Source organism: Sorghum bicolor, chromosome 6, assembly GCF_000003195.3.
Source record: "Sorghum bicolor cultivar BTx623 chromosome 6, Sorghum_bicolor_NCBIv3, whole genome shotgun sequence".
Classification (NCBI taxonomy): Eukaryota; Viridiplantae; Streptophyta; class Magnoliopsida; order Poales; family Poaceae; genus Sorghum; species Sorghum bicolor.
In genome coordinates this window covers 53,629,112-53,650,159 of record NC_012875.2, presented here as the reverse complement: position 1 = coordinate 53,650,159, position 21,048 = coordinate 53,629,112, and the positions used below count along the sequence as shown (strand labels likewise).

The following is a 21,048-nucleotide window of genomic DNA, read 5'->3' as shown; positions in this document are numbered from 1 at the left end:
TGCTTTATTTATACTAATGTTATATATGCAGCACCATCATTATTGGAGAGTAGCTGTGATGTGAGGACGGAACCCTGCACACATCGTTGCGTTTATCCGCTGGGTCTTCTGGCCAATCTGGAGCATGCCCTTTGGGATTAGAAATTCACGCTGCCGGGATGCGCTTCAGTCACCCGATCTTCCCGTTGACAACCGAATGAACTGCTCCTCTTCTCACGTGCGGATGTACGTGAGCCGGCCGGTACGCAGAGTCAGACGAAGAAAACGGGTGGAGAACCACGCCAGCGAGGAGGAAGAACGACACAGGCATGGAGCTGGTGGCCGTGATGCATAGTCAATGGCCAATGGCTCCCGATGGGAATCGTTGCCACTTTGGCGAGGAGGAGGAAGAAGAACGAGTCATTGTTCCTATTTGCTTGATCACCTTACTTTGAGGTTGTTCGCTTAAGTTTATCTGCTGGATTTTGTCTCATAATAAATCAGCGAATAATACTTTCAAATATGTTTTTCTACAAGCGAACAAACTCAGGTAAGGCGATCGTGACTGGTCACAACTGGCAGGTGGCAACTGCCCTCGCCGTTCACAAGGATGGATTAAAAACCGGTCACGAGTACGACTAGTCCTTTTGGTGCTTAGAAGTTTTAGATTCTGGATCGGTACGAATTGTTTTGTAAGCGTGGTTAGTATGGTCCAATGGTTGCCCTACTCTACGCCCTAAAAGGATCTTGTTGTTGACCTGTCTCTTGGCCGGCATGGGTGTACAACGCATGTGAGGGTGGTAGTCCTCCGTAGACTTGTACTCGATCCATTGCAAATTGTAAGTCGTTTGACTTTTTTAATATCAAGTTTGACCACTCATCTTATTCAAAGTTTTGTACAAAATATCATTTTTTTTTTGTTGTGTATTGGTTTATTAATAAAAGTTCTTCAAGAATGACTTAAATTTAACTATATTTGCACAAATTTTTTGAATAAAACGAGTGGTCAAACTTGGGGTAAAAAAAGTCAAACGACTTACAATTTAGGATGGAGGGAGTACTATATACTACCGTCCTCTATCCCAAATTAGGTACATCTAGATACACGATATAAATATGTCTAGATAAATAATGGTTATTTGTATTAAAAAAACCAAAATAATATATAAATTACGATTCAGGTTTTCTTGTAATACCTTAATATGTGGGACCGATTGCTCGTAGTGCGACTGATGTCAAGGGTCTAGACTCCATAGTATGGTGATGGTTTCCAGACCAAAGTACTCCATATCGTCGACTTATGGCGCAATGTTCATCGGGTTAACTAAACCATTCGGTGCCAGCCTCATCCGAACTCTCGAGCGCCATCGACTGATGTCAAGGGTCTAGACTCTCTTCTTTTTCATTCACTTGACTGACGGCGATGCCAGCCAGATAAAAACCATCTTGCAGAGAACTTGGCAAGCCTGAAAGCCCATTGGGCCAGAAACGCTAACAAGTAGGAGTACACGTTGGTACAGTCACGGCCCAACAAAAGCACATTGGTCCGCATCAGCGAACGGGAGGTACCAGGTTTCCCACCGCACTTCCGCAGGGTCCGCCGTCCGCGAAAGCCTGATCACCGCCGCGCGGCGCTGCAGAACCCTAGACCCCCCAACCGACCCACCGCCCCTTCTCGTCGACATGGCCGACGCCCCCGACCAGCCCCCCTACGGCGACGAGCACCGGACGGAAGGCGGCCCCCGACGCACCTACACGCCGTACAAGACGGAGGGTCTCAGCGCCCTCTCGCCCCGCGCGCTCTACGACTTGCCGACCTCGCCGGAGCTGCTGTTCCACGAGGAGCAGCGCAAGGGCCGCACCTGGGGCGAGAACCTCACCTTGTACACCGGCTGCGGCTACCTCGCTGGCTGCACGTCCGGGGCGGCCGTCGGGCTGCGCCGCGCCGCGGCCGAGTCCCAGCGCGGCGAGTCCGCCAAGCTCCGCGCCAGCCGCGCGCTCACCCAGTGCGGCGCCGTCGGCCGCGCGTACGGGATCCGGCTCGGCATCATCGGCCTGCTCTTCGCGGGGGTCGAGAGTGGCGCATCCGGGCTCCGCGGCGCCGAAGACTGGAAGAACACCGTCGCTGCCGGGCTTGGGGCTGGCTTGCTCTATCGGGCGGCGGCCGGTCCGCGCTCTGCGGTCATTGGTTGCGTCGTCGGAGGACTCATGGCCGGAGCAGCCGTCGCCGGGAATCAAGTTCTCGAGAGATACGTGCCTGATCTGGCTTTATAAACCACAACCACAACGCTGCTTAGCAAGCATTGCTAGGTTTAAATCTGGCGTTTTCAGGCTACTTGTAATAATTAGTTTAGTTCTACGCTTATGGCATCTGTACAAATTTCAAACCTCTGTCCTTAATTAGCTAATGGTGCTGTTTACTTATGGATATGTATCCAAAATCGAATTGAGAATGGTTGAATTAATGGTGCTTTGATGCTTCTATATATGACATATCTAATCATTGTTTACGTAATGCTTTGTGCATGATGAAGAATTGAATTGCTGCTGTATCGGTTTCTGTCCTGCATCAGCTAATGGTGCTAATGCTGATTTATGGATATATGTGTTAAAATCGTATTGAGAATGGTTGAGTTAATGGTGCTTTGAGACTCAAACTGAGTGCTTTGATGCCTCTATATATCTAAAATCATTGTTACCTTGAATGCTTTATGGATGATGAAGAATTGAGGCTGTTGTATCGTTTATTTATTATTTAACAATACAGGGTACTGTTGTTATTTCTTAGTGGTTTTTAACTAGTGTGGATGTTAATTCTATATCACTGCAAAGGGCTTGTATACCTTTCCTGCAAATGTAAGAATATGCATTATTGGAATCAGATACCCCTGATATCCTTGTTGGTTGTGGCATTTTCTTGAAGCATTGCATGTCTAGTTTTATTCTTGTTGGGAAACTAGCTGCATAATGCTATCTGTGTTTGGGGCAAGGCACCTGAAAAATTCGTTAACCTTTTCTTAGGGCACAATTTTAGTTTTTCAGTCAAATGCGAGATTGGTGTATATGTTACTTGTTTTTGTTTTGTCCTGGATCATTCGTTAACCTTCACTTAGTGTACAAATTTGGTTTTTGTTTTCAGTCAAATGTTGGATTGGTGTGTCTGTTTTTTTTTTGGGGTCCAGCGTTTGCCATTATTAGTGATTAGGATTATTTTGCTTATAGAATGCGTACACATTTCCAAGCTTTGTTGCTGATGACTATATTATTGAGTGGCAAGCGTACTGAATTAACTGCTTGTGCGTGTTGATTTATGGATATATCAAGCTGGTAGTACTTATACAAGTTAATAAATCTTGCTTTGAGATTCAAACTGAAAAGCCATGATGCTCTCCATATTACAAATTGTGGATTACGCAAAATGTTTTAAGGATGATGCAGGATTAAATTGCTTCTGTATTGTTAGTATCATTTTTAAAAAAAAAACAAATATTGTCAGTATCTTAAAGCATGGTGAATTGTGGTTACTTCTGAAATATTTGGATTATTGTTGGCTGTTAATGCTGCACAACTGTAGCATGTGTTTGTCTACCTTCCTGCTGTTGCAAGAATTATAGGAATTGGATATCCCTGTTATTCCTTGTTCAGTAAATCAACTGACAAGACATTTTTCTTGATGTGGCAATTCTAGTTTTATTCTTATTATATTTCAGACAGTTCATGCTATACATGTTCAAGGTAAGGCATATTAATTGTTAAATTGGATGGTACAGGTTCTATGAAGCTTGAAATTTGTTATTATGCCTTGCTTCTTGCATTATCTGGCAGTGTTCGATATTTGCTTGATCCAACTATTCTTCGATATGGGTATATTGCATTTCACCCTCTTTCTCCTGGTAAACTCATTTTATTCAAACGTATTTGTTTACTTTGTGTGTGTGTGTGTGTGTGTGGCATGATGCCTTCTGGTTAGCTAGTTACTACCTAGATTTTGATTTGATACTGGTGGTATATATGAGATCACGCCGAAACACCGGATGGTTGTTGCCTGCCTCCCAGAAATTTTGCTAATTATTTCTTTATTTAATCCTTGTCAGAAACTCACAGAATGACCTATAACTTCAAATCTGAATGAATCAAGCATTTCTGGACTGTTTGGTTGCTAGCCACAGTTTGCCACACTTTACCTTAGTCAAGTTTAACCAAGTTGGCAAGTGTTTGGTTGACAACTAAGTTTAGGCATGATTCTTTTGGGCTCCACATGTCATAGAGTTAAAAAGTGTGGCAAGATTCCTTTAGGCATGGCAAAGTGTGGCAACCAATTTGCTAGCCACACTTTTTGTGGCTTGCCACACTTGCCTAAAGTTAGTTGTGGTAGATTATGGCTAGCAACCAAACATCAAACAACTTCCATACTTTCTGCCAACACATCCACTGTATTTATTTGGTCTAAAAAAAATTGTTGAGATTTTGCTGAACTTTCTGTGTGCAGCCCGATAATTCATTGGGATATTTTTCTTTTTTATTAGATTTATAAACAGCAGCTACTACATGCTATCTTTTGTCGTGTAATACTGTTTCTCAAAACGTATTACACTATTTCTCAAAAATTGTAGATGCACACCATCTGATGCTTTTGTGACTGCAAAGTTGAATGATCTAAAGAAAAGATGTAGGTGATATGTGAATGAGCACAGCCCTGCTTTCACTATTCTTTGTTGAAGCAAGTGTTAAACTCTCTTAGGTACGCCGTGCTTGGGCTAGGCTCAACTCAGTGCGGGACTATCAATTGTTGATTAGACGACGGCATCCTGTCTACACCAGCAGGTCGATGATAGCAATTATTTGAAGCCCTGTTTGTAAATGCTACGATGAAGTTGAAGGGGCCGAACAGACGGTGATACTGATACAGTTACAGTTTTAGGGCCTCTGGCTACACAGGATGTTGCATTTCATCGGCCCTCACGCCCACGGGCCTTGTCTCTAGTACTCGGCGGTGAGCCGGTGACCTTTGCTAAAGAAAAAAAGGTACTCGGTGGTGGAGTTGCTTTGTTTCAGGTTCTGCTGCTGTTACATGCTTACAGCTTTGCAAAATCACTGCTCGTTGGTCAAGAAACTGAAGAACCTCAACTGCAGGATTGAGAAAACTCCATGTGACAAAACAACAAATGCATGCCACATTGCTGAATTAACTGCAGGGCTCTGAATTCCCAGGCAGCCTATTATGATGAGAACTGATGGAAGTTTGGTCAGAGTGATGAGTGGGCATGGCATTTTGCTGTTCCATGGCACTGGAGCCACGGCACTGGCAGCCTATTATGATGAGAACAAATTCCATGGCACTGGAGCCACGGCGCGCAGCAAATGGCCGGCACTACAGCATTTCCACTGCTTACTTAGGCCTTTCAGTTGAGGGGCTTGTCTAATCAAAGGAATGAGTTGGTAATCGATGCAGGATTAACGAGAAGAGGAGGGGGCAAAGGCATGATTGCTCCTCCACTATGGCCATTTGACAGCGAGACAGGTCCCTGTGGCAAGGTCAGTGCTGAAAGCCCAGCCAGAGCCGTGCCAGTTCTTGGCGCCTAGCTCCTCGTCACCTTTTCAGTGCCCTTCAATGTCAAAGCTCAGAAAGCTTGTGGGGTTTGATCTGATCATGGCCGACTGTTTGCGCCCCGCAACTTTCTCCAGCCACTGTTTCCACCATGCATACTCCAATTGCCAGTCCACAAAGCATGGCATGATGTTCAACTGTTGACGCCGGCCGAAGGGGGCCGCCGCAGCAGGCTGTGTGTGCTCGATGGCTTCTGCTCCGTGCGCCGTGCTTCTCCCTCTGGCCTCTGCGACGCTGCGAGCCTACTGCCAAGCTCATCATGGTAATAATTTGTACTACTGTTCGTGCAGCAGAAATTGACAATCTTCGCGGCTTTTGTTGGAGATTTTCTTTTTGTTTGCCTTTTGAAAAATCCCATCTTTACTCATCTTTTTTACAAAGCTCCATGAGAATATGAGATTCGCATGGAGTAGGAGTACTGCTCCTCTTCAATTCCATGCATTCTCTCTGGGCCGGAATGAAATGCTGTGGCAATGGGTCAATTTTTGTCTACTCTTTTGACTAGGAAATCAGTGGTCCATCCTGACAGAGGCTTGCAGCTTGCTTTCCCTCTTTTTGGAGCACCTTTCCCTCTACTCCTACTGCACACGCGCGGTTGCTCAGAATCACGCGGTGGGGCGCGCCGGAGGTACAGTACATGTCTTGACTGCTTCATCCTTAATCATGCTGCTGGAGCTTGCTGTTGGTTGCTTCTCCCTCCTCTGATCTCGCAAGAAAATTGACAGGGCTAGATGAATAGGATCTTGTCTGAAGCATCCAATGGTGAATGCATGCGTTTATTCCTTTCATTTCAGGCCTTGTTTAGTTCACCCTGAAAACCAAAAAGTTTTCAAGATTCTCCGTCACATCGAATCTTGTGGCAAATGCATGAAACATTAAATATAGACGAAAACAAAAACTAATTATACAGTTTATCTGGAAATCACGAGACGAATCTTTTGATTCTAGTTAGTCCATAATTGGATAATATTTGTCACAAACAAACAAAAGTGCTACAGTTCCGAAAAGTTTTCACTTTTCGGAACTAAACAAGGGCTCATATCCCTATTGCTTGAGCATACTTTGTTCTACTCCTAGGAGCGATCATGGCATTTCAGATGGAGGCGGCCTGGTTACACGGGAGGATGCTATGCATCCAAAAGGCCGATGAGGGCAGGAGGCTGGAGGCACCCCAGCGAGCACAGGGACTGTTGCATCCAAAAGGCCTATCACCTCTGTATATTCTTTGGTTGCTCTCAAGGGAGAAATGCAGTGGCGATTTTTGGGAAAAGAGAATCTCCTCAGTTGAGGATATTCTTTGCAGCTGCAGGAGCTGTCGATGTCAGCAGTAGTGAGTACATATACTGTACTCCATAGGAACAACATTAGCAGTTGCAGTCTACCACTCCTACATTTGCCTTTTCTGACCTGTACTCCATGGAAATGGAATAAAAAGGGTACCCTCTTTCCAGTTTGTGGACTTCGGCTCAAACATGATCCACAGGAAAGAGAAAACCACAACCTGGTGTTGCCAAGTTCTTGATCCCTACTCCTAGAAAGTCAGTAGTCATCTTTGACATGATCAAACAAAAGGAGGAGGAGGCAAAGATGGTTGGCCGCAAGAATCTCACTTTTTCCTGTTCTTTGGTGCTCAAGCCTGAAGCTGAAAGCAACAGTACGGCAATGCCACAATGGTACTAGTCTGAATCTGAAAGGAGCCTGCCTGGTGACTTTGCCGCCACTTACACATACTAGCTAGAGCTAGAGGTAACATCATATTAGCTTAGCTAGAAGTAACATGCTATGATTTGATTCTAAGGTCATCATCCTACTACCAACTTGGCATTAGCTACTAAACTTTCTAACACGGCCATGATGCTGCCAGGAACATCCAAAACAAACGCGGCGATCACCAACGCGAAGCAGCCGGTCAGATCGGGTCGATCGATGTACAGAATCCAGAAGTGGAGTGATCTAGGATCCACAGATGGACAGCGAAAGCTCCAGGCTAACACCCGGTCCGACAAAGCAGCCTGAATGGCCGGAGCAGTCGCTGGAGCTCCTCCTCTCCGGCGAGGCCATGAGGATGCAGCTGCTCTCGCCGCTTGGCGAGGAGGCTGCTGTCATGGCACGGGCGCATCTTGGGTCCAGACCAAGGGACAGCGAGAGTGAGCACTGCTCGGATGGCTCGTCCTTGGCTGCAATGCTGAAGCTACTGAAGAGGGGGCATCCGCTTCCGTCCTCTTTGTTGGAGGCATCCTGCTGAATCAGCGCAGAACCAAGATGGCGTGCTTCTGGTCGGCGTATCTGCTAAAATGCAATGAAATTGCAATTACAGTATATACTACATAGACTGATAGATAAGTACAGTATATATTGCATAAAAGTAAGTACTCCTGCAGTAACCGTAAAACCCGTTTATATGTACTCCTACACCATAAAGATTTTTAACCCTGTTGGAACTCTTTTCCTCTTTGCACTATGCTATCCTGTCTATCCACAGGATCCGGGCAGCCTCGATACTCAAGTGTGTGGAAGCAGGACGTGCAGTTTTCAGAAAATTTCAGTCAGGGCGCTACCATCATCGTGAGAGGCATGGATCTGAACACTGCAGAAGCCACTGCAACATGCCGCTACAGTAAGGTGAGAAGTAAATGCCTGAACCAATGCTAAACAACAGACAGATTTCAAGAGCAGGTTTTCACGTTTGGTGTATGCCAATGCTACAGGATCTCGTTTGGTGTATGCCAATGCTACAAAACATGCAGGTATTCACGGGCCTACTAGCGTCTGTACACGTAGCCAGAAACCCGAGGTGATACCTGTGCCGACGATCCTACATCAATGTTGTGTATCTTCTACAAAACATGCGCCAAAGATACGGCAGTCCTGCAGGAGGATCTGGGATGTGCAAGTGTGCATATGCATTGGTTGATCTTAGATGTGTATTATTAGATTGGCTGGTTGACCTATACTCAAGGCGAGAAGTGGGGCCCACCGGTGAACACACTTTGTGCAAAAAAATTCTGCACAAAATAACTATTGGAAAACAAAAAAAAATATTGCAAGATAGGAGTAATAAGGATGTAAAGAGTTGGGGTGTGAAAGCAAACGGGTTAAGACAAGGAAAGATTCATCTTCTTTTGATAAATAAACCTTTTGGCAATATCTCTTTTTCTACTATAACTTTTACTTTTTTAGCTGATGTACCTTAAAGGGGTCAGATTCTTGCACCAAACATCCCATGGCTTGGAGGTTGGAAGGCGTAGCAGCAGCAATGGTCGCAGGAGCATCAGCAGCAGCGTCCCTCCTCTGCCATCTGATGAGGCCCTCCTCCTTTATTCTCCTGCCCATGGAGGCCATGGCTTGCATGTAATCATCGATGCAGTACAGGCCCCCAGCAGCAGCTGCAGTAGTCCTCGCATCACTGACTCCATGGCTTCCCTGCATGCTCTCGTCGTACCCCATCCGGACCCTGTTCATGCATCCATAGAGTAGACGACCAAGACCACCATGAGCATGAAAAAAAAAACAGAGAGAGCAAATGGACAGACACCATGGGAAAAGGCGCTTTGGTTTTGCGTCAAGATTAGGGCCTTGAAAAGCTTGTCTTCCTTTTAACTTGAACACGTTTTCATTCAAAGAGGAGAGCTAGGGGAAAAGGTGTTTGCAGGCCAAACCTTTTCAAAGGTGGTGGTGGGCACAGGAACTCCTCCTCCTTGGGACCTTGCTCATCACCGGTGCATGAGTGCCTCCTTTGCATCCCTGGGCCTGATGATCGATGGTGCCATGAAACAAAGGTGTTTGGCTTTCCATTAGCAAAATCTATCTAAAGTGTGCAGTAGTATACTATACTTGGTGTTTGGCTTTCCCAACAAAGAGGATTGCAAGGTAAGGTACTCATGACACATGAGAAGGGAATCTGGGGGTTGCTAGGAGTAGTTGGCAAGTGCAGTGAGCATGTGGAGAACTGAGCTAAGAGACGAGTCACACAAACCACAAGGCTATGTGATATCTTCTTTAAAAAAACAAATAAATTATATATAAAATATTTTGGAATGTTCAGTTTACTGTTGCAGGACACATTTGTTTGTCCCTGAATACTGAATAAATAATCCAGCGTTGACATGTAAATAAAATTATTAAAAAATACGACCAAGGAAAAAAGAAACAAAGAAAGAATTCAGTAGTGGAAGAAGCCAGCAAACGAGGGCTCGTTTCATCTCTCACCTCCTCTTCCTGCGCCAAGCCTCGCAGCTCTGTGCATCTGTTCATCAGAAAAGCAAATGGAGTAATCAGAACTCAGAAGCTTTCACTCTATTTGCGCACGGTTGCTCCAACGGGAAAACAAACACAAACAGCCATTGCCTGCAGGTGCGAAGGAATGGATGAAGAAGAGAAACTAACCTGGAGATGGCTCTTGACATGAGATATGGTAAGCTCCTTGACGCCCATGAACTGGAGAATGAGCTTGGGCGTAGCCTCTGCAATTTACACCAACAAAGACGGCAATTAGCTAGGCTGTTGAAAACGCTACTAAAAGTAGGCCAGTAGCACACAACACAACTAAATATTTTCTCTACAAGAAAGAAGGCAACCAGTTTTAGATCCGACAGGCAACAAATCACTAAATAATTCTGCTGAATCTCTCAAGGGCAATGTTACTACATGATGAGGGGATGAAGCGGCCGGCGGAGGAAGGAGAACGTACTGTGTTGGCCGCCGAGGCAGTCTATGGCCTGCAGGAAGCTACGGTGGAGGTCGGCGCTCCACCTCATCCGGGGCTCCTTGGACCGGATGTACCGCCTCGCTACAGCACCATTCCTGCCGCCGCCGCCGCTGCCCATCTCTTGGATCGCCAGCAACGACGACGGGTCCTCACCTCCCTGGATGGTGTGGATGGAGCTCTCACCGTCACCGCACCGGGCCCTAGCAAGGAGACGCTGCACGCAGGTGGTAGAGGAAAGAACCAAACTTCCCCTTTTGTTCCCTCTTCCCGGCTCCTAGTCCTCAACTCCACCCTTGCTCTCTGACTTCGCCTTATATGTAGCCTGCCCAGAGCGCCCAGAGCTGCTGCACCGGCAAGCAGCCTGTCACTGGTAGCGCTCTCTCTCTCTCTCTCTCTCTCTCTGAGAGCTGAAGATACAATTTTTTTTATGGTTAGATGCAAGATGTTGCGAATGAGAAAGAGCAAGGCTTAGTCCTTGTTTAGATACACCCAAAAATCCAAAACTTTACAATATTTCCTATCACATCGAATCTTGTGGCACATGTATGGAACATTAAATGTGGATAAAAAAGATAACTAATTGCACAGTTTAATTGTAAATCACGAGACGGGTCTTTTAAGTCTAGTTGCTCCATGATTGGATAATGTTTGTCAAATAAAAACGAAAGTGCTATAGTGTCAAAATCCAAAAAATTTTGAATCTAAACAAGGCCTTAACCAAAATATTTTCAAGATTTCCTATAATCTTACGCCACATGTATGGAGTATTAAATAATTGCACAGTTTACCTGTAAATCACGAGATGAATCTTTTAAACATAGTTACTTTATAATTAAATAATATTTATCAAATAAAAACGAAAATATTAGGCCCAAGCTGCAGGTGCCCTTCCTCCTCGCAGCGTAGCTACACCGTGTCTCTCTCGCTCGCTCCCTCCTCAAAAGGCGAGGCGAGAGAAGCTAGAGGGCGCAGCTCGGCCGCGCATAGCTTCCTGTCTGCTACACTACGTACGCGCTGGTGGCTACCTGTCCAAAATCTCTTATCGTTGCACCTGACGCGGATTAGCGAGGCACCAACGGAACGGCGAGTGCGTCCCTGCTGCTCTCACGAGGAGATACCGTTACGGCCATGCAAGTATTATACTGGGCTGTAAGCTGGCTAAATGTTGAGGTAGAGTAGAGAGAGGAGAAGCGGGCTGTAAGCTTACAGCCAGTCTAGGCACAAAAATCAAGAAACTTTGTGAGAGAGATAAGCGGACTATGTATTAATAGTGAATAGCTAACTATTGTATGGCTGGGCTGGGAGAATGCTGAAAAAAACCTTACCGCCAGCAAGTGGGCTGTATTATTAAACTTGCTCTCACTAACTGGATTTAGATCTTGTTTAGTTCGCGATTTTTTTTTGAATTTGGTTATTATAGTATTTTTGTTTTATTTAGTAATTAGTATCTAATTATAGATTAATTAAGCTTAAAAAGTTTGTTTTATAATTACATAAAAATGTTTAATTAATTAATTTTTAATCTTGCATATGTTAAAGATTGGATGTGATTGAGAAGAAAAGATTTTTTTTGGAAATTAGCCTTAATGACTGCGGCCTTGTTTAGTTCACCTAAAAACAAAAAAACTTTTCAAGATTCCCTGTCACATCAAATCTTGCGGCACATGCATAGAGTATTAAATATAGATAAAAATAAAAACTAATTACACAGTTTGTCTGTAAATCACGAGATGAATCATTTAAGCCTAGTTACTCCATAATTAGACAATATTATCAAATAAAAATGAAATTGCTACAGTGCCAAAAAAAATTTGGGAAATAAACAAGGCCTACGCTAAGAGATTACGGACAGATGGTGGAGCCTGAGGCCGTACCGCCATGCCACCGCCATGCCATGGAGAATTGGGATAAAGCAAAGCGTCTTTACGAGTGAAAAGACGGCATGCAGCAGGTTCCTTCACTTCCGGCATGGACTGCCGCCTGCTGGAGTACGCGTATCGTATCTCGCAGAACTGCAGGAGTTATGGAGGCTCAAGGTCAATGCTGGCAACGATCTTATTCTCAATCTTGATGAGACTCGACCCATTTCCTTAATCCTTAAGGTAAAGTAGTAGTTTCTATGAACATGAACCCCTCCACACACATACCACAGGGTATTTGACATTTGATTTTCTTTTTTTAATAAAGGATATTTGATACTCCCTCTATTCTAAATTATAAGTCATTTCAAAAATCTTTGATGATCAAAATATTTTAAGTTTAACCAAATTTATATGATAAGATAATAATATTTATGATACCAACTAAGTATAGTTAGGTTTTTATTAATTATATTTTCATAGCATATCTATTTGATCTCATAAATCTTTATAATTATTTTTATGATTTTAGTCAAATTTAAGAAGATTTAATTTTCTAAAATTCTTGAAATAACTTATAATTTAAGATGAAGATAGTACCATCTAATATAGTAAATGTCAAACATGTGAACTAATGAATACCCACTCCATCCTAAAATAGATAACTTTATACCATTTAATTTTTATTCCATTGCGTATTTTTTCTTTTCATAAAACACCTTCCACTTTTCGTCCCTAATTGGTATTTTGGTCTTTTAGTTTTAGCGTTGGTATTTGTGAAAGATTCCAAAGCGTGTTGTTAAGTTTGACTAAGATAAAAAAATATTTATATCTTCAAATAAATTTGTTAGGGAAATATATCCGAGATCTATCTAATAATAATAATTATATACCATAAATATTAATATATTTTTTATATATTTGATTAAAGTTGAGTATGTTTTATTTCTGAGAACAATAGATAGAAAGGAACGGGGAGATTAATTCACTATCAAGCAAATATAAGCCAGTCTCAATGCATGTTTCATGGGAGTGTCATGCACATTAAATAGGGTGCCACATAAGCAAAATTGCTGACTTGGTAGAGTCATTAAATGAAGGAGTTTCATCAGATGAGAGAGGAGTTTCATCCCTATGAAACTCTTGTGACTCGGTTACCTAGTTTATAGTCTTGGTAACTGTGTCATGAAACTATGCATTGAGACTGGCCTAAAGAGAACTGATAGCTATTGTCACTTATATTTCAAACAGCACATGACTAAGGGCTTGTTTAGTTCCAAAAAATGTTGCAAAATTTTTCAGATTCCTTGTCATATCGAATTCTGTGGCACATACATAGAGCATTAAATATAGATAAAAGAAATAATTAATTGCACAGTTTACCTGTAATTTGTGAGATGAATCTTTTAAGCCTACTTAGTCCATAATTAGACAATATTTGTCAAATAGAAACGAAAGTGCTACAATGTTCATTTTGTAAAAAAAAAATTGGAACTAAACAAGGCTAGCAACAATAGAAGCACATGTCTATTTTTGAAAATTGTTTCGCTAGGGGTCTTTTTGCAAAAAAAGTTTCAAAAAGGGCCAAATCGCAAAAATTTCACCACATATCACACAAGTATATTTTTCTCTCTCCGTGCAAAATAAACATGGAGCTGAGAAAAACCATCATTTGTGGCTCATATAGCACGGAACCAGAGTCCAAAAGAGCCTGGCGAGTATAAACATTGCCAAACTAGCCCGAAGAAGCCATGTTTATGAATCATGTGGCTTTAGCATAGCATGAACCCAGAACGAGGGAGGCCGACCAAGAAACCTTACGACATGCTTGCTATGGCTTTGGCTTCAGCTTCAATAGTAGCTTCGATGGGAGGATACATATCAAAAATCTTACGAGAACTGAGACTATTTACGAAACTAAAAACATAGCTAGAGAATAATTGACGAGATAATTTGTTTCAGCCTAATTAGTCTATAATTAGACACTAATTGTCATAGTTACAAATATGCTATAGTGTTAAACTTTAGCACCTTCAACTAAACATCCTCTTAGTTTATCGGCATTTTCCAGGTACCCTAGTCTCCGCTATCCAAACAGGAAGATCAAAGTGTTAGCAGTGCTGTGGGACTGGGAGTGGTGGAATTCAAAAGAGAAAGGGCGACAGTGCGGTGACAGGTGAACAAATGGAAGGGGACAAAAAGGATGCACTGGTCCAGCCACCCCCAGAGGTCCAAATACTAGAAGGCAAGGGCAAGCAAGTCGTGCCATGCCACAGCGAACTGATCGAAACAGCTGAGAACAAAAACCCCATCCTCCTCCGTCCGGCACCAGAAGAGCAGGCGGCATAGCCTCCGGCCAAACATACCAGTCCCGCTACGCGCGCGGCTACGCCCTGACGCCCAACCCCAGCCACGCACGGCCAGCCTTTGACCCCATCACGCCGTCCGACCGGCGACAGCGACATGCACACACCGCATGGACGATGGTAGTAGTGATCTGAAGTCGTATCGATCGTAACAGGACAGTGCAGGCGTATGCGTACGCGTGATGCGTGTACGCGCCTTCAGAAGACCACCACAGAATCTCTGGGCGCCGGATTTGTCAAATGCCAAATCGATGTCACACACACACACACACACCGGCCGCTTGCTTTGCTAGCTCTAGCCCTAGCTTGGCTGCTGCTGCGGAGTGCTAGGCTTCGCCACTGCCGGTGCTATAGCTGCTGCTAGCTGCGCGCGCGACTAGTCGACTGCTGTCCCCTGCTGCTGCCTGGAGTAGCGCGCTAGCTCTACAAGGAGTACACTGGTCACCGCGGGCGCCTACACGCCTCCTTTTTCCTTGTTTGGCCACGCACAGCAGGCGGCACAGCCTACCCAGCCCGGCCAGCTACCCCGTAGTAGTACTACATCTGTACATGTCCATGCATGCTGCATGCCAATGACATATTGGCATGTGCATGCATGCAGCCCCGGATTGGCATGCATGCATGCAGCCATGGCTGGCTAGTACTCTCTACATGTCAAATTATAAGTCATTTCAACAATTTTTGGAGAGTCAAATTTTTTTAAGTTTGACCAAATTTATATTATAAAATAATTATTATTATGGTACTAACTAAATATCATTAGATTCTTTTTTAATTGTATTTTCATAGTATACATTACAAATCTTAGTGTTTTTCTTTATAATTTTGGTCAAACGTAAAAATGCTTTAACTCTCCAAAACTATTGAAATGACTTACAATTTGGGATGGAGAGAGTAGTATGCAGCAGCCACTATACTACATACGTAGTCCGGTCACATGCATTGCAGCACTCAAATCGTAAAAGTTCTCACTCCTTAAGGCTTTTTTTACATTCAAAAAGTTTTTGTATTTTGACATTATAGCATTTTTATTTTTATTTGACAAACATTTTTGAATAATAGAGTAACCAGGCTTAAAAGAATTATCTCGAAAATTATAGATAAACTGTGTAATTAATTTTTAATTTCATTTATATTTAATGCTCTATGCATTTGCCGCAAGATTCGATGTGACGAGAAATTTTGAAAAGTTTTTGGTTTTTTGAGGTGAACTAAACAAGACTAAAAAAACAATGCTATAGCAATAAATAAATAAAAAATAAAAACAATCCTAGAGCAGTGCTAAGTTAAATAACTTTTAAGTTTTAACTAAATTTATATAAAATGGTAGTATTAATATTTGTTATGCTAAATACATATTATTTGATTCGTCATGATTTGTATTTTTATGTACCTTTTCTATTTGGAGGCATACATGTTAGTAGTATTTTGTATAAATTCAGTTAAATCTAGGATAATTTAATTTTAATCAGATCTAATTTTGTATTTTTTTGGTACGAAGGTGGACATTTAGAATACGCTGTACTTTTTTATACCACGTGTGAGGACCTTTTTTTTAACTTTGTCAGCTACTCCCTTCGTCCCAAAAAGTGTATCGTTTTAGAATTTCAGACATCTTATTTAATCATCCTTCTTATTCAAAATTTTTACATAAATATTATATATTTTGTTAAGACCTATTTTATCATTAGAGATACTTTATTAATGATTTATTTATTTTATAACTTACATAAATTTTTTGAATAAGACGAACAGTCAAACACGATTTCTAAAAGTCAAAAACATCACTCTTTTTTTTTGGGGACGGAGGGAGTTTATACCTTAGGCCCTGTTTAGTTACTCACCCAAAAAATTTCCATCTATACCATCAAATCTTTGGACACATGTATGGAACATTAAATGTAGATAAAAAAAATAAACTAATTACACAGTTTGGTTGAAAATCGCGAGACGAATCTTTTAAGCCGAGTTACTCCATGATTAGCCTTAAGTGCTACAGTAACCCACATGTGCTAACGATAGATTAATTATGGTCTTGTAGTTTTCTGACGAGCTATGTAATTTATTTTTTTATTAGTTTCTAAAAATCCTTTCCGACATCTTTTCGACACATTCGATGTGACATACAAAAAATTTCCATTCTCAATCTAAACGGGGCCTGTGGGGTACAACATCTGCTCGACGAGATGCGACCACGCAGAGGCTACTTTTTATACACTACGGAGTACGAATACTCCTTAGGTCTTGTTTAGTTCCAAAAAATTTTGCAAAACAGTTACTGTAACACTTTCGTTTGTTTGTAAAAAATATTGTCCAATCATGAATTAGCTAGGCTCAAAAGATCCGTCCCATCAATTCCGACCAAACTATACAATTAGTTTTTATTTTCGTCTATATTTAATACTCTATGCATGCGTCTAAAGATTCGATGTGACGGAGAATCTAAAAAATTTTGCAAAATTTTTTGGGAACTAAACAAGGCCTTAGTAGCATCACGTGCCTAGACTTGTATGTATAGTAGTATAGTACATCGATCGTACACTCGTTTGTACCTGCTTTAGCCGTCAGTACGTGTTTCCGCTTCACAAATACATATATATACGCACATGACCAGCTGCACGTACAATTTCAACAGTGACAAAAGAGAGATACAGCTGCAGGCAATGGCAAGCGCGTCTCTTTACTATGGAGGGTACAAATTTTATACATACGGCTGGTATTTGCATTTATTTGTTGCGTCCTACAGGCTACAAGAATCGTCCCTGCAGGCTCCGTACATGCATGGCCAAGTGCAGTGCTGCTGGTCAATTTGCGTGGTTAGTTTTTATTTTGATCTATATTTAATATTATATGCATATTGAAAAGTTTTTGGTTTCTATTGTAAAACTAAACAAGGCCTAAGTCTTGTATGTTTAAGCTTATCAACTAAATTTATCAGGTATTTAATAGTGTTTTCTATGACAATAAATCAATATAGATGATTTGCGCGTATCCTAATTCCAGTTTAACTATCACAATTGGTCCTCTTGGACACGGTACATTCGTGTGTCCTACACCTCTGATTTATTTTACCATACAAGTAATATTCGCAGCCAGTTATTGAACTTAACATGAATATCATCTCGATCGGTCTTTATACTTTGAAAATACAAATTTTACTCCTTAAACATGCTTAGATTAAACGAGCCTAGACAGCTTTGTACGTGCATATTTTGATGCCGACCTAACTTGTGGGGTGCACATGTCAGGTGTATTTTTTTTCTCTATTTCTCATCTCCCACAGGCCACACATGATATATGGCGATGACCGAGTACTAAGACTGTTGGACTCCAACAGTTCCGATCCAAAAAGAAGAGGCATTTCATGTTTTAGGTCGCCCACAGTTAAAGGGTCACGGATCCAAAACAGCACTTCTCCAACAAGCGACGCAAACGAGCAGCCGAGCGTCGTCCACCTCGCCGGGTTGGGCCACATCGCGCCGCCACAGACGCACCTCGCACGAGCTGGAGCTGGCAACTCCTCCGGCTTCGACCTCACCATCCACACGCTCACGCTGCTCTTCTCTGGCTGCTCTACCTGTTCCTCCTCACGCTGGACTCGCGGCTGTCCTAGTGCTGCCGCTGCCGCAAAGGAGGACGTGGGGCCCTTGCTCGCGGAAGGGAGGCGGAGCGCGTGGCACGCGGCGCCAGTGGAGGCGGTCGAGGCGCTATGGTGTTGCAGGCATGCAGGAGCACGACACCGGTGTCGAGGTTGCGGCAACCATAGCAGCGGAGGGGTCGCCCTCGCCGACGCCTGCAAGCGTGGTCCTCAGGTGCAGATCTTGGGCTCTGGTTGTCTGCTTCCTGTGGTGGGCCCGACGTCTCTGCGTGGAGACGCAAAAGGACCGAGCGAAGACGTATTTTTAGGTTCTACCTCAGCCTGGACGCAAAATGGGTTGCAGGTTTGCCTCCTCCATTGGAGCACGTTTTGACTGATAAAAACACTGTGTGCAGCGCATTTTGTGTTTGGGTTACGTTATGCGTCCGCCGTTGGAGTCAGTCTAAGGGGTGTGAGGGGCTGGGCAAGGAAAAGAGGAGTGGCGTATATGAGCTCCACATGTCAGGTCCATGCCAAAACACATTCAACATTGCCATGTAGGCATATATGAAGCAGGTTAGGCCGTAGACACAATTGGACCTAGCTAATGGGGTGTTTGGTTGAGGTTGGTAAAGTTTAACATGTATTGTAGCACTTTCGCTTTATTTAAAAAAATATTTTTCAATCATAGACTAATTAGGCTCAAAAGATTCGTCTCGCAAATCACTCTCTAGCTGTGTTTTTAGTTTCGTAAATAGTCTATATTTAGTACTCCATACATGTGTCTAAACATTCAATATGACGGACGGTAAATTTTACCAGAGAAAACCAAACACCCCCTATGACTTGAAACTATGTTTGGTTGCTAAACAAAAAGCATTTTGAAGGTAAAGAGATAGCATGATGGCACCCGTACTAATTCATCAGCTGTGAATTTTGCTCTTTCATTCACACTGGACTTGTTTACTTCTACCCAAAAACTTAAAATTTTTCAAGATTTCCCATCACATCAAATCTTTAGACGTATGCATGGAGTATTAAATATAAACAAAAATAAAAACTAATTACACAGTTTGGTCGAAATTTATGAGATGAATCATTTGAGTCTAGTTAGTTCATGGTTGGACAATATTTACCACAAACAAACAAAAGTGCTACAGTGTCATGAAATTTTTTTCCTTAGGAACTAAACACGGCCTTGCACGCCTCCAGTTTTGGCTCTGTCGCGAAATTTTTTACTTCAGAAACTAAACGCTGTCTAATAGGATGTGTGATGGATGGTACGACTTATTTATAATATAGAGGTAGCTTGTGGCTGTGATGAACCTACTAGGCCTTTGAATCTACTCTATCAGTCCTTAAATAAATAAACTTTTAGGTCTTGTTTAGTTTCTAAAAATTTTCAAGATTCCCCATCACATCGAATCTTTGGACGTATACATAGAGTATTAAATATAGATAAAAAATAAGTAATTAAATTTTTTTATAATTTATGAGACAAATATTTTGAGCCTAATTAATCTATGGTTGGACAATCTTACTATTGCAATTTAGAGGCCCCAATCGAGGCACCACGTTAATTCTCACTAGACGCATTAGGAAAAAAGATAAATCATTGAAATTCTCACAATAATCAGAAACATCCGCCATTTAATTTAGTAGACTCTAATCATTATCACGAATATTAGCCATTGGATCTATTATCGTTCATTAAAAATTTATCCACCACTGTGATTATGAAAAATACATAAAATAACCCCCCTGATTTTACATGTAAATTACCCACATGTGCCATTACAAAAGGATAACTCAAAATAACCCCCTATATTTGTATATAAATTACCCAAATATGATATTGTGAAAAATAATTCCAAATAGCGCCCCTAAATTTGCATCTAAATTACCCACCTTAGCCATTATGAAACATAATTTAAGATAATCCCCTAAGAGCAACTCCAAGAGAGTTGATAAAAATAAATGGCTAAATTCAAGATTTAGCTAACCTCTAAAATAGAAAATCATGCAAAAAAAACAAAGATCTCCAACAGTCTTTCGGCAAATCATATGGCTAGCGGGACATGCAAGCTATATTTACCATGTGAAAACTCCAGGATAGATGACTTGCTATTTTAGCAAACTAAATACAATAGCTGTTGGACTCTCTTTTCTATCCCAAAATAGCCAAATATAGAATACATAACATGGATGGCTCTTCTCTTGGAGTTGCTCTAACATTGTGCCTAAATTACCCAACTTTGTAAATTACGCACATCTACCATTGTAAAAAAACATTACCCAAATTCACCATTATTATAGATAATTTAAAACTTCTAATGATTTTATAAATTTTCCAACTTTATTATTATGAAAGATAATACAAAGTAATGTTCTAAGTTTATATTTAACCTATCTATATATGTCTTCGTGAAATTAAGGTAGTACCTTTGTATTTGTATGTACTATTATGTCTACATAGTATCTACTATGTTAGAAATAAACAAAGAGAAAACATACAATTTAATATAAAATAATTTTTTATCAGTTAGATGTACTCTGATCCCTTTATTTGAAATTATAAGACGTTTTGAGTTTTCTAAATATATAGCTTTTGATACACATAAACAATCTACATATATTGAAAAAAATATATCTAGACAAACCAAAATGTCTAATAATTTACGCCTTGTCTAGTTCACCCCAAAAACCAAAATCTTTTCAAGATTCCCCGTCACATCGAATCTTACGCCACATGCATGGAGTATTAAATATAGACGAAAATAAAAACTAATTGCACAGTTTATCTGTAAATCACGAGATGAATCTTTTAAGCCTAGTTACTCTACGATTGGATAATGTTTGTCAAATAAAAACGAAAGTGCTATAGTTCCGAAAACTTTTCAGTTTCTGTAACTAAACAAGGAGTTAGAATGAAGAGATTATTAAACAATATA

General features: G+C 41.7%; 1 protein-coding gene and 1 pseudogene across 1 annotated transcript; one reads left to right on the top strand and one right to left on the bottom strand.

Moving 5' to 3' along the window:
• Positions 1,527-2,494, top strand: LOC8056611 (mitochondrial import inner membrane translocase subunit TIM23-2). Its single transcript, XM_002448306.2, has one exon. It carries the CDS (start codon positions 1,663-1,665, stop codon positions 2,251-2,253), a length of 591 nt encoding a protein of 196 aa, XP_002448351.1. The 5' UTR covers positions 1,527-1,662; the 3' UTR covers positions 2,254-2,494.
• LOC8057595 lies at positions 7,176-10,687 on the bottom strand (annotated as a pseudogene).